General features: G+C 41.6%; 1 protein-coding gene across 1 annotated transcript; it reads right to left on the bottom strand.

The window, feature by feature from the left end:
- Nucleotides 1-1,068: 1,068 nt before the first annotated feature.
- On the bottom strand, nucleotides 1,069-17,158 carry TMEM123 (transmembrane protein 123). The gene is made up of 6 exons (XM_059838612.1): nucleotides 17,034-17,158; nucleotides 12,143-12,211; nucleotides 10,085-10,147; nucleotides 5,476-5,673; nucleotides 3,932-4,085; nucleotides 1,069-2,899 (listed from the first exon to the last, which is right to left on the bottom strand). The coding sequence occupies exons 1-6, from the start codon at nucleotides 17,095-17,097 to the stop codon at nucleotides 2,875-2,877; spliced, it is 573 nt and encodes a 190-aa protein (XP_059694595.1). The 5' UTR covers nucleotides 17,098-17,158; the 3' UTR covers nucleotides 1,069-2,874.
- Nucleotides 17,159-17,453: the final 295 nt, after the last annotated feature.

The following is a 17,453-nucleotide window of genomic DNA, read 5'->3' on the forward strand; positions in this document are numbered from 1 at the left end:
GAACAAAGAAGAAAGGTATGAAATATTTACAAAAGGATAATGTTCAAGTTACTGAATATTATCACAGCAGTATCTTGCTTAAACAGTATGGGCTTTTTCTTTTTTAATAAAAACACAAGTATAGCAGTGCATTTCCAGACTGCCTTGAAGCCTCTGATGCAGAGCCCCATCAAACCAATTAAGCTGGAAGTGCTATGATTTGGTACTTGAATACAGGCTAAAAGAGAGCTGCATGAAAAGGAAAGACCTGTGGGATGAAGGCAGAATGCTGCAGCCCTGATATGTGACTATAAGTTTGATCTTGATGTGTTTGAAGGGCAAAAGTAACACTTATGAAAGCTAACTTAAGCCACCCATGTTCTGTAGTCAGTGAGTGACTCCCCCAGCCTGTAGTATTAAATAAAAGCATTTTAACATGAAGCACAAACACATGAATATGAAGGGTAAAATGTTTGTATAGGGGTTGTGTGAAAGAGCTGCAATAATGAATTGAATGCTGGTGCTGGGCTTAAAACGTGACCCTGCAAATGCAATTCCTTGATGTGTCAGCAGAGGGGCTCCTAAGGCAGTCGGAATTAGGAACTGCTTTGCTCAGCCACCAGCACTGAAAGAAAACACACACACACAGCAGATGGACTAGAAACAATTGAATCATCTTTACAAGTATTCGTAAACTCAAGTTAAGGAAGAGCTGAACGACCATAGCAACAGCTCCCTTTATAAATCAATCAGTAACAAAGCTGGGGTTTCACTTCCTGTTGGAAAGCAAAGACAAGGTAAAATTCATCAATTGCACTGCCCTTTGTCTAGGTTCCACACGCCTGAAAGGAGGCCTGGTTTTATGTTTGCACTGACACTTCTGAAGTCTTAAGCACATACTTTTGCTTTACTGTAGTAATTAGATTACAGAATAAAGTAAAAATTATTGAACTAGGCAGAAATGAACCAGGTCTGGTATTCTAGCATTTAAAAGTATATATAGTGGATGCTTCTTATGAAATGGTTATGACTGTGGAAAGGCCTGAGGGAATTACAAAACCAGATAATAAATTAAAAATTCAACTGAAATTAATGTAGTAACTCCAAAGATTAAATTTTATTTGTCTGTACAGCAGAGGTGAGACAATCCCAGTAACTGACTTGCACTTAACTATCTTAATTTCTACAAAATAAGGAATTACATTTCTATGAAAGAATTGTTTCCATAACTCTTCAAGTCAAATCCAGTAATATTCCATCAAACAATGCAATTAAGAAAAAATACAAAAGTTGCTTCGAATCAGTCTCTCTCCCCTGACCCTCAAACACAGTAAAAAAATGAAACAGCCCTGTTTACCCCCTTTTCAGGAGAGTAGCTGGTTGATGACTCATTAGCCATGGTTTGCTGGAGTTGCCTGTGCCTTGGAAACAGTTTTACCATTCCATGTGAAAAAGGAAAAACCCCCATATAGCCACTTTACCATTGCATGTCAGAATAAACAATTGCTTAAGAAAATAATCTTTTGCAGAGTAGTTACATTTTCCCTGATGACTTGTTCCCCAGCCCCGAAGAGACCTGTGTGCAGTTCCCACTGTGACTTTCCTCACCTGTCACCAAGTCCCCTGTGCCCAGCATGAGGCACTGGTGCCAGCAGTAAGCAGGACAATCAAACCCCACACACCAACTGTCTTCAACGGGGGCGGGTCTACAAGTGAAGCCTGAGCAAGACTGAACAATCATTCAGTGACTTAAAGAGATGCAGGCCTGTGTTTCCTGATCCTTGTTCTAGTTTTCCTTACAGCAGTGTAAGTCAGGAGCCCATCTGCTGAAGTCAGCAGGTTTACCTGAGCGGACCTGCAGAAGTGACATGGCAACAGCACCAGCCATCCTGCACAGGACCCCCAGAGCATTTGTGCCTTCAGATAAAGGTGTGCTCAGAGATGCCCCAGTGCCTTCAGCTGGGCTTTTGACCAGACCTCTGTTCATCTGTGCAGCAGGACCATGTTCTGAAAACAGCCTTGAAAATGCAGTTTATAGTCTGCTAAAATGCTGTCTTATAGGTTTTCCCTTCTTTATACAACTTTGAATTATTATCAAATGCTGCTAAAACACTGCAGACAGCTTCATAGTAATAAAAACCAAGAGCCAAATGATTGCTACCTTCCACCTAAAGGCCAAATTTAGAATTTTTTTATATTTATAATGGCAAAATTACTTTTCTCCATTTGCATTAAATTTTCAATTGCACAAGCTTTATTACAACATGCTAGAAAAAAAGATGCTTTTAGAGAAAAGGGTTATGGATGGATAACTTCCACTCTGTCCATGTTTCCTGCAGCTACTCTCTTTATACAGCCTATTAAGGAAAGTATCTGCAGCCCACTGGTGAGCTAATGACTGACATTTAGAGTACTCATTATCACCTTCTATATAGTTATCTAACCACACCTCCTTTGAAGCCTATTAAAAATTAACTGAGTTGTTCAAAACCTGAAATTTCTAAACTAACATTCACATCAAACTTCAAAATAAATACAATTTAATACAAAATTTTAGAAAAAAACCCCTGAACTTAGAATTGCATGGATGCAATTGCCTGTGCTAGTAATTAGCTGCTTCAGAAAGCTGTGTACCTTAAAATGACTCAATATGTGATTTTCTCTAAATCTGGTCACAAGTACTGGAAAAAGAAAACACTGTCTCTACAAAGTGCTGAGTTCATCTTACAAGAGCCAATGTAAAAATCAGGATGTTTAAAAGCTTCTCAACATTTTGCAGGATAATACCCAAGACAGGTTTAGAGACTGTGATAATCATTATGAAAGAAACTCTTTCAGTAGTTAGAACAGCTATGACAGGGTGGGTTTCCAACACTGTCTTCTCTGAAGTCTCCTTTAAATGATGGCATCGTGTTCATCACTGTAACAGAAACACAATAATTAATGTTCTGCACTACAAGCAACAGTCAACATGAGAAAGAGCCACCCAGACACTGCTGAGAAGGTTCTTTTGTGAGCAGAGGATGCCTTGCTAGGAAGGAGTAAGGACACACTGATCTGGGAGTTACAGTCCTCTTTGAGCCAAGCCTGAATTTAGCTGAACACCTTGTCTTTCACATCTCATTCATGCAGTCTTACATCAGCTGATTCTCAGGCCTGTTTATCCTATCTGTCTTACCTATAACCATTAGTAAAGTTAATCAAAGCCACTGCACAAGCTCAGCAGCAGGTTCCCTTTGTTTTGAAGATGCTCCTGATGTGAATTTTACAATACCCATTCACAAACACCACTTTGGGTAAAGGTGCAGCAAGGACTGGCTTCATTCCATGACCAGTAAGGAGGAGTCAAGATGGAGAGAAAAAAAGGCCTGAACACCACTATCCCAACACTGTAATGACATCACCTCACTTAAAACAAGCTTCTTGACTGAGATGGATGACACTGAAGAGGAAAAGTAAAGCAACCTAGTTCTTACACTAAATGTGGGTGAGTCCTGAAGTCTGGAGTAGAGATGAGCATAAACAGCAAGTGAGATGGTACAATAAAAAATTGGTAAGGATAAGAAACTTTGATTAGAATTCACTATACATTAATGGCAAGGGGGAGGAAAACACCAAAGAATGAATAAACAGTCTAGGAGAAAGAAGAAATCTTGTAAACTGCAGAAAGTTTCAATGAAATGTTAATTATTCATGGACTACCTAAAAGACAAGGATCCCTTTAAAAAGAATAGAATTATTTTATAAAATAGATCAGAGGAAAAAACCACACAGAGGAGAGGCATATGAGGAATGGCAGAAGTAGTGAAAGACATCAGAGTTAAATCTCTTAATGATATTAATATAATGTACATTAAACAAATGCAACAGAGTTCATTCTACCAATTTGGTTTTCCTTTTGCCCCCTCAAGAAAGTAATAAATGGCCAAGGGACAAACCCTTGGGAACTTACATGGTTCTGTACTGAATGCCTCTTCTGGAGTGGTACGTTTTGCATCCAATGTAGAGAATGACTAGGACTCCAAGAGTCAGCACAATGCCACCTACAAAACTGCCCACATCAAATCTGGAGGTTTTGACTACGACAGCCTCTGATTTTGATGTGGCTGAAAAGAAGAAAATAAAAGGCACATTTTACAGAGCTTGCAAAAGAGTATTTTGAGAGACTACTCAACATCATGCCCTCAACACTGATTTATCACCTAAAGACACAGACAAATTTAACCAAGATCAACTGACAAGACACAAGCCAAGCACAGAAATGTAGGGCTCTGGTTTTAAGTGCCATATTCTGGTGACATGGGCACAGCTGGTCGAACTGCTTGCTGTCTTTGCAAGACCAACTGCTCCTTCTCTCCACCTCCCTTTTTCCCCCCGCCTTTTCTCTCCCCTGCTCTCCCCTCCTTCTACACATAGTGCTCCTGCCCTTCTTAGGCCAGTTCTAGTGTTTTTCATACTCCCCATGAACCAGTTTAACTCACTAAGGCGGCCTGAAATGAGCCCAAGCATAAAAGGAAGCTGCTTTCATTCAGATGAGCATACTGAGTCATCCTGCATGAGGGGGCCCAACAGCCTCCAAGTCCGTCAGTGTAGTGGGAGCAGAACACTTGGTGGCAAGGAGCTGTTGGGATTGCTTTACCTTGTACCCTCACAGTCCCAAGTGAGATCAGCTCTGCAGCCCAACACAAACATTGACAGAGACAACATGGCCCCAGATAAGCCACAGCTGTTTCACTGCTAGAACTGGTTACATCTGCTACAAACTCCCACCTAAAGACCAGTCTGTGCCCAGTTCTATTTGTACTTGCTACAATGAGTGTTACATGATCAACTTAAAGTTCTTCTGGTGACACCTTCACCCACCCAATGACGCTTCACAGATACGTGAGCACTCCTGATGTGTTCAGAAGTGCAAGCATGAAGTGATGGGAACACAGCCAAGTGCAAGGAAATACTGAATTCTGCACTCACTGTTTTTCTATTACCAGGTACAGTTAAACTGTATTTGACAACTTTTACATAAGGGGTGACTCATGCACAGTCATGCTCTATTCTCTTAGGGTAACATTCATTACATTGCTAACAGAACTCAGTCATTTTACCAAGCCAGTAGACATATTCCGAGATACAGGTCAGCTGTGAAAAAGGAAGTATTAGAGATGAGTTCAAATAAACTGCAGAAAGGAGAGCTGAACAAACACAAAAGTCGTGTTCAAAATCGAGGCTTTCTCCTTTGCATTGCTGATCTCCTTGCTGGTGGCTGCTGGATAAGACCACTTGCACTTTTTTTCCTTTTCCCTAAACCTGTCAGGTCTCTCAGTAAGTGGAGTGCTCAGAGCAATATTATCCAGGTTAGTAATGAATTCCCACTTTAGTCTTGTTTTTTACCATGCAAATACCTTCTCTTTTTTTTTACACTATGTAAAACAAACTGTTCTACAACCCATGTGAACATGCATCCAAGCCTTTATGACCTTGCTGAACTTGCAAACTCACCTGTTACAGAAGTGGAGGAAGTCTTAGAAGTGGTCACCACTGTAATGTTGCCTTGTGGCAATGTGACTGGTGAGGCTGTGGTGGGCGTTGCTGTCTGGCTGGTTTTGGTGGGCTGCGTTGTCAGGATCACAGACATGGTGGTGGTGGTGGTGTTGGGCTGACTGGTACTGGTCACATGAGTAGAACTGCTGGACTCTCCTGGAAATTTTTGTGATACCATGCAGAAAAATTCATCAAAATAAACAACTGTACACTCACTGAGTAAGACCACATGTATCATGCCCAAAGAGAATGACAGAGTAACAATGAAAATGCCACTGCATGGTATCCAGGCTTGCATACAGACTTTCCTCTGTGAAGGTCTAACTTCAGATTTCTGGGCCTCAAGGTCAAGAATTATTTAAAGGAAAGGCTATAGAGAAAACCTGGATAATATATGATGACTTTTAGGTGAATCAGTTTTTGTTTTGTTTTGTTTTTTTTTTCTTGGTAACAACCCAGTTCCACAGAATCATGCCTAACTTACAAGATGTTAAAATGCAATAAAATTCAAGAGTTACTTTTGATTTGAAGTGCTTACATTTTCAACAAAGCTTTTCTGGTAAGAACAGGGTTTGCACACTAACACTACCCCCCAATTTCAGTAATGATTTGATCTTTCATTTGCTTTTGAATGAAACACTAGCAGTACTAGGGTTCCATATACATTAAAATATACCACAGAGAATTCTGAATTTATGTGGTAAGGATAAAACATGATAAAATTCCAGCTAAGGTAAATGTACTGCTTAAGTTATTTATTTAGTCTTGCCAAGGCTAAAACAAAGGCTGGAATACTTTTTCTCAAGTTTCACTGACGTAGTGTCTTTTATTTTACTTTTACACTTCCTCTTCCCGCCTCAGAAAACACTAATGAACTGTTTAGAATAAAAATACCATTATACAAAACTCAAGAATAATAGAAATTGCTATTTATAGCAAAATCCTTTGAACTTTCATGGAAGGCAGCCAGACAAAATGATTTTAAGACAATTACTTATTTTTCTAAGAAGCAACTAACAAGAAACATGATTCTGTTACGCAACTAAACATTTCTCTAAGCAGACAGTAGTATGCAAATAGCTTTTATGTATGAAAAAATTCTAGAGAGAAACAGCTCCTTTGCAGCTGTCTACTTCTGTATTGTATCTATAGCTTCACACAAGCTGGGCTCATTTTACACCCCCTGAAAGCTTTTCAATATGGAATTTCAAATATCTAATTATATCCATGTTTTCTTGAAATTGACTAAAATTAGACAAATTGGAAGACAGTTTCATCTCAATTCTAGCATAACCCTGATACTCAATTTCTGCCTTTTTTTATACAGCATTTAAAATGCTTCTGTAGAATAAAACTTGTGTTGTGTAAAACATGAAGAACTACATATAAAACTGTGTCTTTGCTAAGATTTAAGTATCACAGCTTCCAGTGATGATATGAGCATCAAAAACTTAAAAAAACTCATCAATATAATAATGTAAACATGCAGGAAGTAACTAGCCTACACAACACTTCTGCGACATTTAGCATTAAAACTACTGAAATCCCAAAATAGAGACTCTTTTGTAAATGTTATTTGTTTTCCTGTTCTTTAATGTTATAACTGCATTGTGCCATAAACCCAGAAAACCCTCTGAAATGAACATTGATTGAGGTGGAACAATTGGAACACTGCATTCATTTGCTTACCTTGTTACAATTATGAAAATTCAGTTCCTCTATGAAGCATGTGTAAAATACAGCAGATAAAATTCAGGGCACATTTTAATACTGACAGGTAAAACTCTCCAAAGGCACAATGATCCATAAACACCAAATGGTTCCTCATTGTAGGAAGTAAGCAAGGAAATGTCTACATGGAAACCATCTACAGTAACATGACATGAACCTACACCTGGTAAGTACATTCCTAACATTAGTGATACCAAAAAAAGGACCAGTCTGGATGCAAGTGTCAAGCAGTTTTCTGTGGGTTGTTTTTGAGCTGAGATTTCTGAGTGTCAAAGAGCCTTCTGTTTCTGAGCAATACAATGGCTAACTGTTAGATCTGTAACATTATAAAGTGATGTTACACAAAGTTGGAACTCATTCCATGGCTATTAAATTACCCTATGGAACACCTGATGAAAAAAATCCAAACATCTATGAGGAATTTCAGCACATTACTTTTCCTCCCTCTCTTTTCCAGTAGCAATCCCTTTTTTTTTTTTTTTTTTTTTACTTAATCAAGATTACAGCCCTTGGCGATATAACTTTAACAGTAAAATCTGTCTAATCTCTAGACCTATCTTTCATGATGTATTTAGCATCAGTCATTTCCAAACATCATTCGGAGGCTATCTGAGGCACCTGGAGAATTTGGGAAGCTGACATGAATCAGGCACAAATCTGTTCTTCTCCACCTCTGAAAAATCTTACCTGTACTATTTTACAAGCAAAGTGAAGATGAAAGAATATTTGCTAGCAACATCTGTCCTTTTATTTTTTTATTTCCCTAATTACGTTCTCCCCAAAGGGCCAGCTGGGCTTCATGGAACACTGCACTGAACAATCCCTGACTGAGTTATTTTTTATTGTTTAAAAAGGATGCATGCCAGTAATATAGTTCAGGTTTATGATGCTTTGTTTTTAAGAGACAAATATTTCACACAGTTTGCTACCTGTGTTTAAGTATTAAACAGCTATGCTATAATCATCAATTTTAAAAAATATACATAGCATATAGATAAGAATGCTTAGAGCACTAAAGGATAGCAGCATATGCTGCAAAATTAATAAGTACCCATACCCACTTGTCTTTGTTCTGAAGAGGTTGAGACAGATAACCAAAATACATGAACACTGTATTAAAATCTATGACATTTCTAATGAGGGAAAAAAAAAAAAACAAAAGGATGGGAATTGCCAAACCTTGCAAGCAAGGCACAGCTCTCTGTTAGGTTTATCCTATGCCTAGCAGTAAAGGGCTCAGGCCTCTTTTTAATGTTATCCAAAACTAGTAAAACTCAGAGCTCTCCAAGAAACCTGCAAGAGCTGGAGCAGAAGTCAGAAGGAGCACAGGGTGGGTGAAACACTGTGGCCTCACACACTTAGGGGATGGCCATAAAGCAACAAGAAGATTACAGAAATCTCTGGACTTTCCAAGTCAGACATGCTTGAACTGCTACACTGCAGGCAATGTAATGAGACACTGCACCACTTGCTTGCTATCTAAAGGAAGGTCTTTGCAAAGACCTTTGGGGTTTTTTTTTTTTTTTCTTCTAGTGAATATTTCATACTTAAATGAAAAAAAACAAGCACCTTCTGAGTGTGTTAGCTCACAGCTTATCTGGAAATTACAGAGACAAAATATAAGAGTTGTACTAGAAATGAAATGACATAGCTGGCACTTTATGATCAGCATAAAACTCCACAAATGCACAAAGCATCTTAAGTAGACACAACGTTTCTGCCCTGCTTTCACATGGATCTTAGCACAAAGGAGCTCCAGTTTCTAGCTTCTCTCAGATGCAATATTCTATCTGTGCATCACAGCCTGAACAACTGCATGACATTAACTCTTATCCAGTCCTTACTAATGCAGTGAAATCTGTTTGTGAAAGTTCTTCCAGGAGATGAATGTTTTAACTCCCTTTTTTAACTTACTTACAGTTGTTTTGGCAGGTTGTGAAGGAAATACAGTAGTGCTAGAACAATGAAAACATACTCAAGACCAATTGTTCCACTTGACTGATACCAGCTTAAATGGCACTATTTTGCTATGAGCTCTCTAAGGATTATTTTCTATGGTATTAGGTGCCATGAGGTTGTAGGGACGTGAGCATCAGTATCTTCAACCATGTGTCAAATAAAAGGACAAAAAGAGATGGCGTAAAGTTGTGCCAGGGAATAGTACAAAAAAAATCACTGGAAGAGTGGTGAGGCACTGGAATAAATTGCCCAGAGAGCTGGTGGAGTTACCATCTCTGGAAGTGCCCAAGAGAAGCCTGGATGAGGCAAATGGGGATATGGTTTAGGGGTGATTATGGTGGTGCTACACTGACGGCTGGACAGATGATCTTGAAGCTCTCCTCCAACCTTGATGATCCTTTGATTCTGTGAGTCTTATGTAAAAGGAAATGGAGTCCTACTCTTGAAACTCAAGCTCTCAAAATTTTATTATAAACTAGATCTGTTTATTGTGAAATAACATTAAACAGATATGCAGTGTTTGCATAACAACCTCTTCATCTTTACTTCATGAAAATGGAAGAAGCTTGCTTAAAGATGAAGAATAAACATTAAAAAAACCCAACTTCTTGCAATTCTTCCTCAAAGTTTAATTTTGATTCCTGTGTTTCAATGGCAACACAAATATAATTACTGATGAAGTATGGTATCTAAATTTGAGAAACAATATAGCTTCTTTTCAGAGTTGCTTTACATGTTGCTTTCCAGCCTTAAAATGGTAACACCTGTCTCAAATATCCACTTTTGATGGCCTGTTCTTTAGAATTTGGTATGATAAGGGCTAGGTTTGGAACTAACTTCTAGGTTCACAGTAATGAACAGATGAACAGATACATACCTCCTGCAGATGTTGCTGTAGATTGTGTAGATGATTCAGTGGCATTGGGTGAACTGCTATTGTCTTCAAGGAAAAAAAGGCAACAAGAAAATCAGTATTACTCATTTTAATTTTAACATACTATAATTAAGGTACCCACAATACTGTCCTCAGGGTATCTGTGCCTGGAGAATACAGCAGAGAGTAGCCCATCCCAAAGCAGATGGTTTTTATCCCTCTGCAAAATGCTTCCAGATCTCACTGCAGCAAGAACAGTTAACACTGTATGCACAGCAGTGCCCAAATAGCTTGCATCTGATTCTTTACACATCCTCTGTTTGTTGTTTTCCACTTCTATGTCTTGTTTTATTCTGTTTGCTGTAAAATAGCCATACTGTCACTATTTTCTTAACCTACTTATGCACTGTGAGGGAAGGCAGCTTTGTATTTTTATTCCTCTATTTCAGTTCCATTTTCTGTCCCTTGATCTTTTCTTTCATTTTGTTGCATTTCTGTTGCAAACTGGGATGATGCTGGGAATATACTGCAGTCAAGTAGGGGCAGACAGATAGTCTGAGAAACATATTACTGCATACTTAAGTTCTGTACTCAAAAAAAGTCCCAAGAATGTACCGGTTTCCAGACATAAAATACAACCCAGTCTTAGTGGTTTTGCCCTTCTCTCCTTTGTTTCACTTCTCCTTTTCCAGTTCTCTTTTTTTTGTCCCTCCTTCCTGCTTCTAGGCTTCTCAGGCACTCTCCCACTCACTTCTCTCCACACTGCTGCATCCCTCTTCATAGATTAAGTGTCCCTTCCTCCTGACAAAGATCTACTGGGCTGTTCCTGAGAGTGTCACTGCCCAAACCTTCCTCCCTTCATTCTGCACTGCTGTGAATGCCCATTCTGTGATCATTACTTTCTCTGAAGTCAGTCATCTTTTACAGCACCCTCCCACACACTGGCAGGGTTATGTGCCTTGCAGCAGCTCTGCTGCTTTTCAGCATGGCTGAAGAACAAAGCATATAACTTCAGCGATCAAGAGGAGAGCAACAGAGCTACTGCAATCAAGAAGCAGACCTACACCTATTTCCTCTGAATGGATCTGCTGTTCTTGCCACTGGAAAAGTCTAGTCTACAGCTCTTTGCAATTGCATACATTATGAGCAAGGTCAGGTCAAGAAGAAATGCACCAAATTTACATCTTCATACCAAAAAATGGTAGGGGGTGCAAATTACAGAGGGCATTACTTATCTTTTTGTTTGGTATAATCACAGCCAAGTAGCCCCCCACACTGTCTACTGAACAATCAACCCTTATACTGACATAACTGGGACATAAAGTTGCAGATTTAATTGTCTTTGAGAAAGGGTCTATGATTGTACAATTACAAACACATTCTTTCTTGCATATGTTGACTTTTATCCCAGCATAAGCCACGGATATGCCTGGGGTTGAATGCTTTCCACAGAGGCCCAACACTGTAACCAGAACACATCTTTCAGTTTTCCCCAGGTTCTAAGTGCTTACTTTGGCAACCCTGGGAGAGCTCTGGATGTGGACTGCATGTTCATACAGGTAAAAAGGAGCCACATCTACTGCCTGGAATTTGGGTGTGAGTCAGTATTGCAATTAACACAAGACAGAGTGTGTTAACCAGCAAAGTATTGTCGGCCAACAGCAAATGAGATGACTGAAGTAGTACAGGCAAAAATGACTCAAATGAAAAAATACCTTGCCTTTATCTGAAGATCACTGAATTCTAATCTAGCAGACCTCTTGGTTCTCCTTTTAACTGCAAATTGACATTGCCAGGTGCTTCTAGTTCTATACACAATATTGTCCCATTTTACTTCTCTCTCTCTGTTGCTCTGGGGTACCCGAGGATATGAGAATTGAATTGGGTTTTACTGCTCCCCTTAAATATGTTTAGTTGTCCCAGAATAGATGTGGCCATCAGCTGCTTCTGCCTTACAGCTGCTCACAATTCAGTAAAATAAAATAAAGGGCAAATTATTACAAGACAGTTTACTTTTCTTGATCTACTGAGGAACAGCAACAGAAATGTCAAAAGTATTACCTGGCAACCTACTGCCTGGAATCAGAGTAGTGCTGTTCACGTCCTTAGTGCCATTTGTCTCTTCATTACCTACATTTAAAAACACAGGAATAGTAAGATCCTTTTAGGTGGAAGAAGAAAAAAAGGTATAGCATCTGCCACTTGCTTTGGGCATATAAATGACTAATTTACCATGGACAGGAGTCAGTCATAATGATGATATAAAAGCATGTTAGCACAACAGCCTGCCCCGAGTGCATTAAAAGTGACATCATTTATACTACTCAACCACCAAATGAATTGAAACTCCTGCTATCTTTTATCTTCTCCATCAACCCTGTCCCAAGTTTTCATCTTCTTTAAGATGAAATGAGACCAAAAGAGGCAAAAAATCAGGCACTTTCCCTCAATAATAACATCTGACCGGCATCACCTACAGCAGAAGAGAAAGAATTTCTCACTTCTATCTCTTCCTGTGAAGTTTGCCATGGCCTTTTCAGGAAGAGAGGTGCTTCTCTAGCCCTAAATGGGACAACATGACAATACAATGAGCTCCACTAAGAAGTTACATTATTCAGTTTGGGACTAAGGTCATGTTACTGCATTCACTGAGCATTTGGCAGGTGGGGAATGGGACTGAGGAGGATCACACCTCCAAAGAAGTGATAAAATTTAAAGATAAACCACAGAGAATGAACAGACTGACATTCACACACATACAAGAGGATCAGTCATGGATTCTGCCTTTGACAAGCAGTTTAGTTTTGATCACTTAATATTGTGTAAAAGATAAGCAAATAATGTGAACTGAGTATCACAGAAATAGGGCATTTTCTTCATGCTTACAAAACCTTAGTCAAGGTCTCAAAATGGTGAAGTTTGCAAATACAAATTGCAAAATAACTCATTGTATCTCATCTCTACAATAACAAGACTGAGGGCAGCACTGCAAAGTATGTTACACTGTTTAATTAGGGAGATTAGGGAAAACAAACAAACAATGGATGGGACACTGCTAAACTAAGCTTCCCCAGAGAGGACCCAATCCTGCAAAAACTGCTCTATATCACAGCAAGTTCCCCCACATTAAACAATTATCTGATTGAGAAAGCTAAGCCACCAGAAGACTGACATTACATCAGTACACAATGTTTTTTCCTGCAGAGAAATTTTTTAACCAGCAGAAAGGGCTTGGTATATTATTGGTTGAAAGAGACAGGCAGGGAATAGAGGTGGAAGTAAAGGCAGGACTGTCTCAGTTTAGTTCAGATCAGCTTGGACTGCACACCTTGAAATATGTCAAGGACCTTATCCAGCTTAAAAGATGCTTATTTTTTTCCTTCTTAAACAAACCCAAACACTGGTAAGTTTCTTAGTTTGAGTAACATGCATTGGCTCCAGAATACAAATACTCCTTAAATGGAGTTTTGCATAAGCATATTCCACATTGGAACACATGGTAGTGAAGAGGACAAGGGAGATAAAAGAACATCTTAAAATGATACTATTCCCAAAGTGTTCTCTAGCCTAAGACTGTGCCCTTGAATTTGAAGCTGCATGAATCACTGCAGTGGCAAGCAGGAGACTTCAAACAGAGGCAGACACAACTCTTGGGTTAAGCAAAGCAAAAAGCACTACAGCTTTTACGCAGTGTTGGCTCTGACAAGTAGAACCTCTCATCCCAGACTACAGGCTTCACAGTTCAACTGTCCCAAAGCAAAACAGGGAGGGGATCTGGCCTTCTCCAGGAAGCTGAGTGCAAAGGTTAGAAATCCACACTGACCCAGGTGTAGACACACATAGGCTAGCACAGGAAGGGAGGGGGGAGACAGCCAGCAGCCAGCTGCAGCATCCTGTGCATGAGCAGAAGCAGAGCTCTTGGGGCCACAGCATCAGCTCCAACATTAGGTCTATGAATCTTAGCAGAGAAACTCTGTGCTTAGGTTTACTCTCCCTGTGACCCAGAAGAGAGGGGACAGAAAAAAAGGATCTCTTGTTTTCATTTGTCACAATTAAAAAGAACCAACACAAGGATATACCCAACTTAAAAGTGGATCAGCACCACATACCAGAAAAGGACAGAGATGAAGGATCAACATGATTTTTGTCCAACAACCCTGTTTTGCTCTGTTTAAGGTCAGGCACAGACAGAGCTAAAAAACCACAGAACTGTGGCTTGCTGGGGTGTATCTGAAGGCAAGTGTGCTTCCTGTGAAAGCCCCTGTCAGAGCCTGCCATTTCAAGTGCTTTCAGGACCTCTTGTGGTTTTGTTGCTCTAGCGCATCAGAAGTCACAAACTGGAGACAACTTGGATAAGCAAACTTTCAAAAGGGCAAAATCAGTCCAGTAATTCCAGTTTCATAGCTGGAATTGGGATTTCTGAAGTGGAAGAGACTGAAGATCTGTGCTTTTGTGTTAGACAAATACATACAAGGTGAGTGATAGGGATAGCTCTGATACCTGCTAAAAATGAAAAGGACAGGTTGTTAAATGGACTTGATTTTGCCAGGTCCTGCAAAAATCAACACAGATTCTTTGGAATCTGTAGTCTCCAGCTTAGACACATACTAAATTACTATTCTCCATAGCTGAACCCTGGTAGAAGGAACCTACACAAACAAAAGCCAATAGTCAGTCAATTACCTGCAAGTGACAAAGGTCAATTTGTTCACTCCAACCGTTACACAAAAGATAAACTCATTTCTAAGGACTCACAGACTTTATGTCTAGGGTAGCTAAACTTTATGCTGCAGAAAATGTTGGTATATGAACTCTCAATTTTACTAAGCACAGCTTTACATACTCGTTTTGGGAACATGTCAAAAGTCATATTTAAAACTCTCTCTGGGCATTTTGTCTTTTCAAGCTCAATGCATAGCAGACACAGAGGGGAGTTTTATGCCCAAGTCATTCTGTTGTTGTTGGTTTAAAACCCCAAAAGTACAGAAGCACTGACAATGTGCAGTCCATCAGAAAGATCACCCACTTGCTCAGTAATCTCTGAAAAATCCAGATGAGGAAGAACTGAGCTGCTGGAACGGTTAAAAGCAGAGATCTTGGAACAGGATGAATATAACCTCTTCTGGGAGACAATGATACACTAAAATCAAAATATCAGGCCTGGAGGCTGCTGCTGATTTTTTTACTGTGAGTAGTTTTGTATACAAGTAAGCTCTTGGAAGATGTCACTAGCTATCTTTTCTGAACACAACAGGAAGGGGGTGGGGGCCACTTCCTGACAGGGAGAGGGGATTCTCCTTACTCAGGTACCAGGAAGCCAGATGGATTTTACATAATAGTGGGAAGGATTTTTTCTAAACCATATTATTTTGGTTAAATAACATTTCTTCCACTGGCTTGACTGACACATAGAAATAAACTGTCCAGCAGAGTAAAAGAGCAGCATTATATTGAAATAACCAGTCTGCACAAAAATATTAACCAGAGCGAGTGAGACACATCTGCCACTTTCACTTTTTGCATACTGGAGTATTTGATGGGGTCCACACTTCCTCCTGTAGTGTTGATTAGATAATCAGAAATGTCTGCTGAGATCAACACAAATCTCAGCAGTACTTTCTGGAAGTTTCTAAGTGGACAAAGGGGAAAAAAAAAAAGCTATTTCAACATTAAACTGAAATACATTAAACTGAGCCTCAAAAGGGCACAACTTCTTTCAACATATCATAACTGAGCTCTGGAGGAAGCTCGCATACGGAGGAAGGACTACAATTGAGTTTGAGGAGTTACACAAGAGCACCCCTGCCCCAGGAGACAGCAGTGACTGTATTTTGAGTTAAATCACCACATGCACTCAGGAAGCAGCATGATAGAAGACATATCAGTGCAATCTTGTATCACATGAAATGACAGGCTATTGTTGTTAAATGGAGGCCATAAGATCTTAGCAAAGCAATAAACCGGTTACCTGTTAGCTCCTTTTAAAAAGAACTTGCCCTCCTGTTTGGAAGGCTAATTATAAAGCTGTTTACATTCCTCATTCTGTTTTTTAAAAATCAATTTATATTACAATTTCACCAGATTAAACAACAGCACATTAACACTGCTGGACTGAGATTTCTCGGCAGTATTTACAGCAGGTTAACCCAGTACCCATCATCTTTAGGCTTCTTTACTTTGGAAAATTGTGTGGCACCGTATAAGACACTTCAGTCTTCCGAAAAGGCAACTGCGGCAGCTCAGACCTGTATGTTTCTCGGTTCATTTCATGCCTGTCAAGGCTGATACTCTGACTGCAGTGTTCTGAGCCCGGGCACAAGGCTGTGCATTTGCTAGAACCGGCCACTACAAAGGGGCACTGCTGCGAGCGCCTGCCAGAAGAGCGACAAAGCGCAGCGGCTGTGCCATCCGCCCCGCCACCATGAGCCCGAAGCCCCTCGCCCCAAGCACAGCCCCAGAGGGGGCAGGGAGCGGCCCTTCCCGGCCCCGCCGGGGGCTGCCCGGCCGGACACTCCCGGGACGCTCCGGCTCCCGGGGGCGGAGCCGCGCATCCCTGAGGCCGCTCACTCCCCCAACCCAAACGCCGCCCGGGGGGTTCTTCTGTCGTTGTTGTTTCTACTTAACAAACACCCCGACCGTTTCCCCCTCCTCCCCGTTTCTGTCACAGCTGCCGGACACGCCGGCCGGGCCACCTCGGCTCCCGCTCGGGAGCAGAGCGCCAGCCACCGCCGTCCCGTCCCGCTGCCGCGCCCCGGGGTGCTCGGGGGCTGCCAGGGCGCGGCCCCGGCCCCGGCCCCGCTCCGGCCACCAGCGGCGGGACGAGGCCTCGGTCGGCCCAGCGGAGTTGTGGCGGCAGCCGCCAGGCAGAGCGGCTGCGAGGGGCGCAGGGCCAGCCCCTCCGCCCGGCCCGGCCCAGCCCGACCCGACACATCCCCCCGCGGGCGCTACTCACGGGAGCCGCGGGCGAGCAGCAGCAGCGCCCACAGAGCGCAGGAGACGCCGCCGAGGAGCCGCATGGCCGCGGAGGGGCCGCCGGAGCTCGCCGGGCGCGGTCGGCGCGGTGCCGGGTGAGGGGCGGGCCGGGGAGGGACCGCGGGGCGGGAGCTGGGCCGGGCATGGGCGCGGCGAGGTGGGCTCCTCTCTGTCTCTCTCCCCACTCCCAGCATTTTCCGGCAGGCTGGGCGGCAAAATGCTGCGGTGCCTGTGAGGGGAGGCTAGTAAGCGGAGAGATGTGTGTGCTTCACCAGGTGCTGCAGAGGTGACACCCGAATGGCCGTCTGTGAGCACCTATGGAAACAGGGCCGGGCTCCAGGAGCGCTGCCTGCGAACAGCGCTCACGGCTGGTGATGACGGGCTCTTTTCCAAATACCAT

This window comes from Haemorhous mexicanus, chromosome 2 (assembly GCF_027477595.1).
Source record: "Haemorhous mexicanus isolate bHaeMex1 chromosome 2, bHaeMex1.pri, whole genome shotgun sequence".
NCBI classification, from domain to species: Eukaryota; Metazoa; Chordata; class Aves; order Passeriformes; family Fringillidae; genus Haemorhous; species Haemorhous mexicanus.

Coding starts and splice junctions, on each gene's coding strand:
- TMEM123 (XM_059838612.1), bottom strand. CDS start 17,097: ATGCGGCTCCTCGGCGGCGTCTCCTGCGCTCTGTGGGCGCTGCTGCTG. Junction 10,148..12,142: donor TCCAGGCAGTAGGTTGCCAG/GTAATACTTTTG, acceptor TTTTCCTTGAAG/ACAATAGCAGTTCACCCAAT. Junction 5,674..10,084: donor TACAGCAACATCTGCAGGAG/GTATGTATCTGT, acceptor AAAAATTTCCAG/GAGAGTCCAGCAGTTCTACT.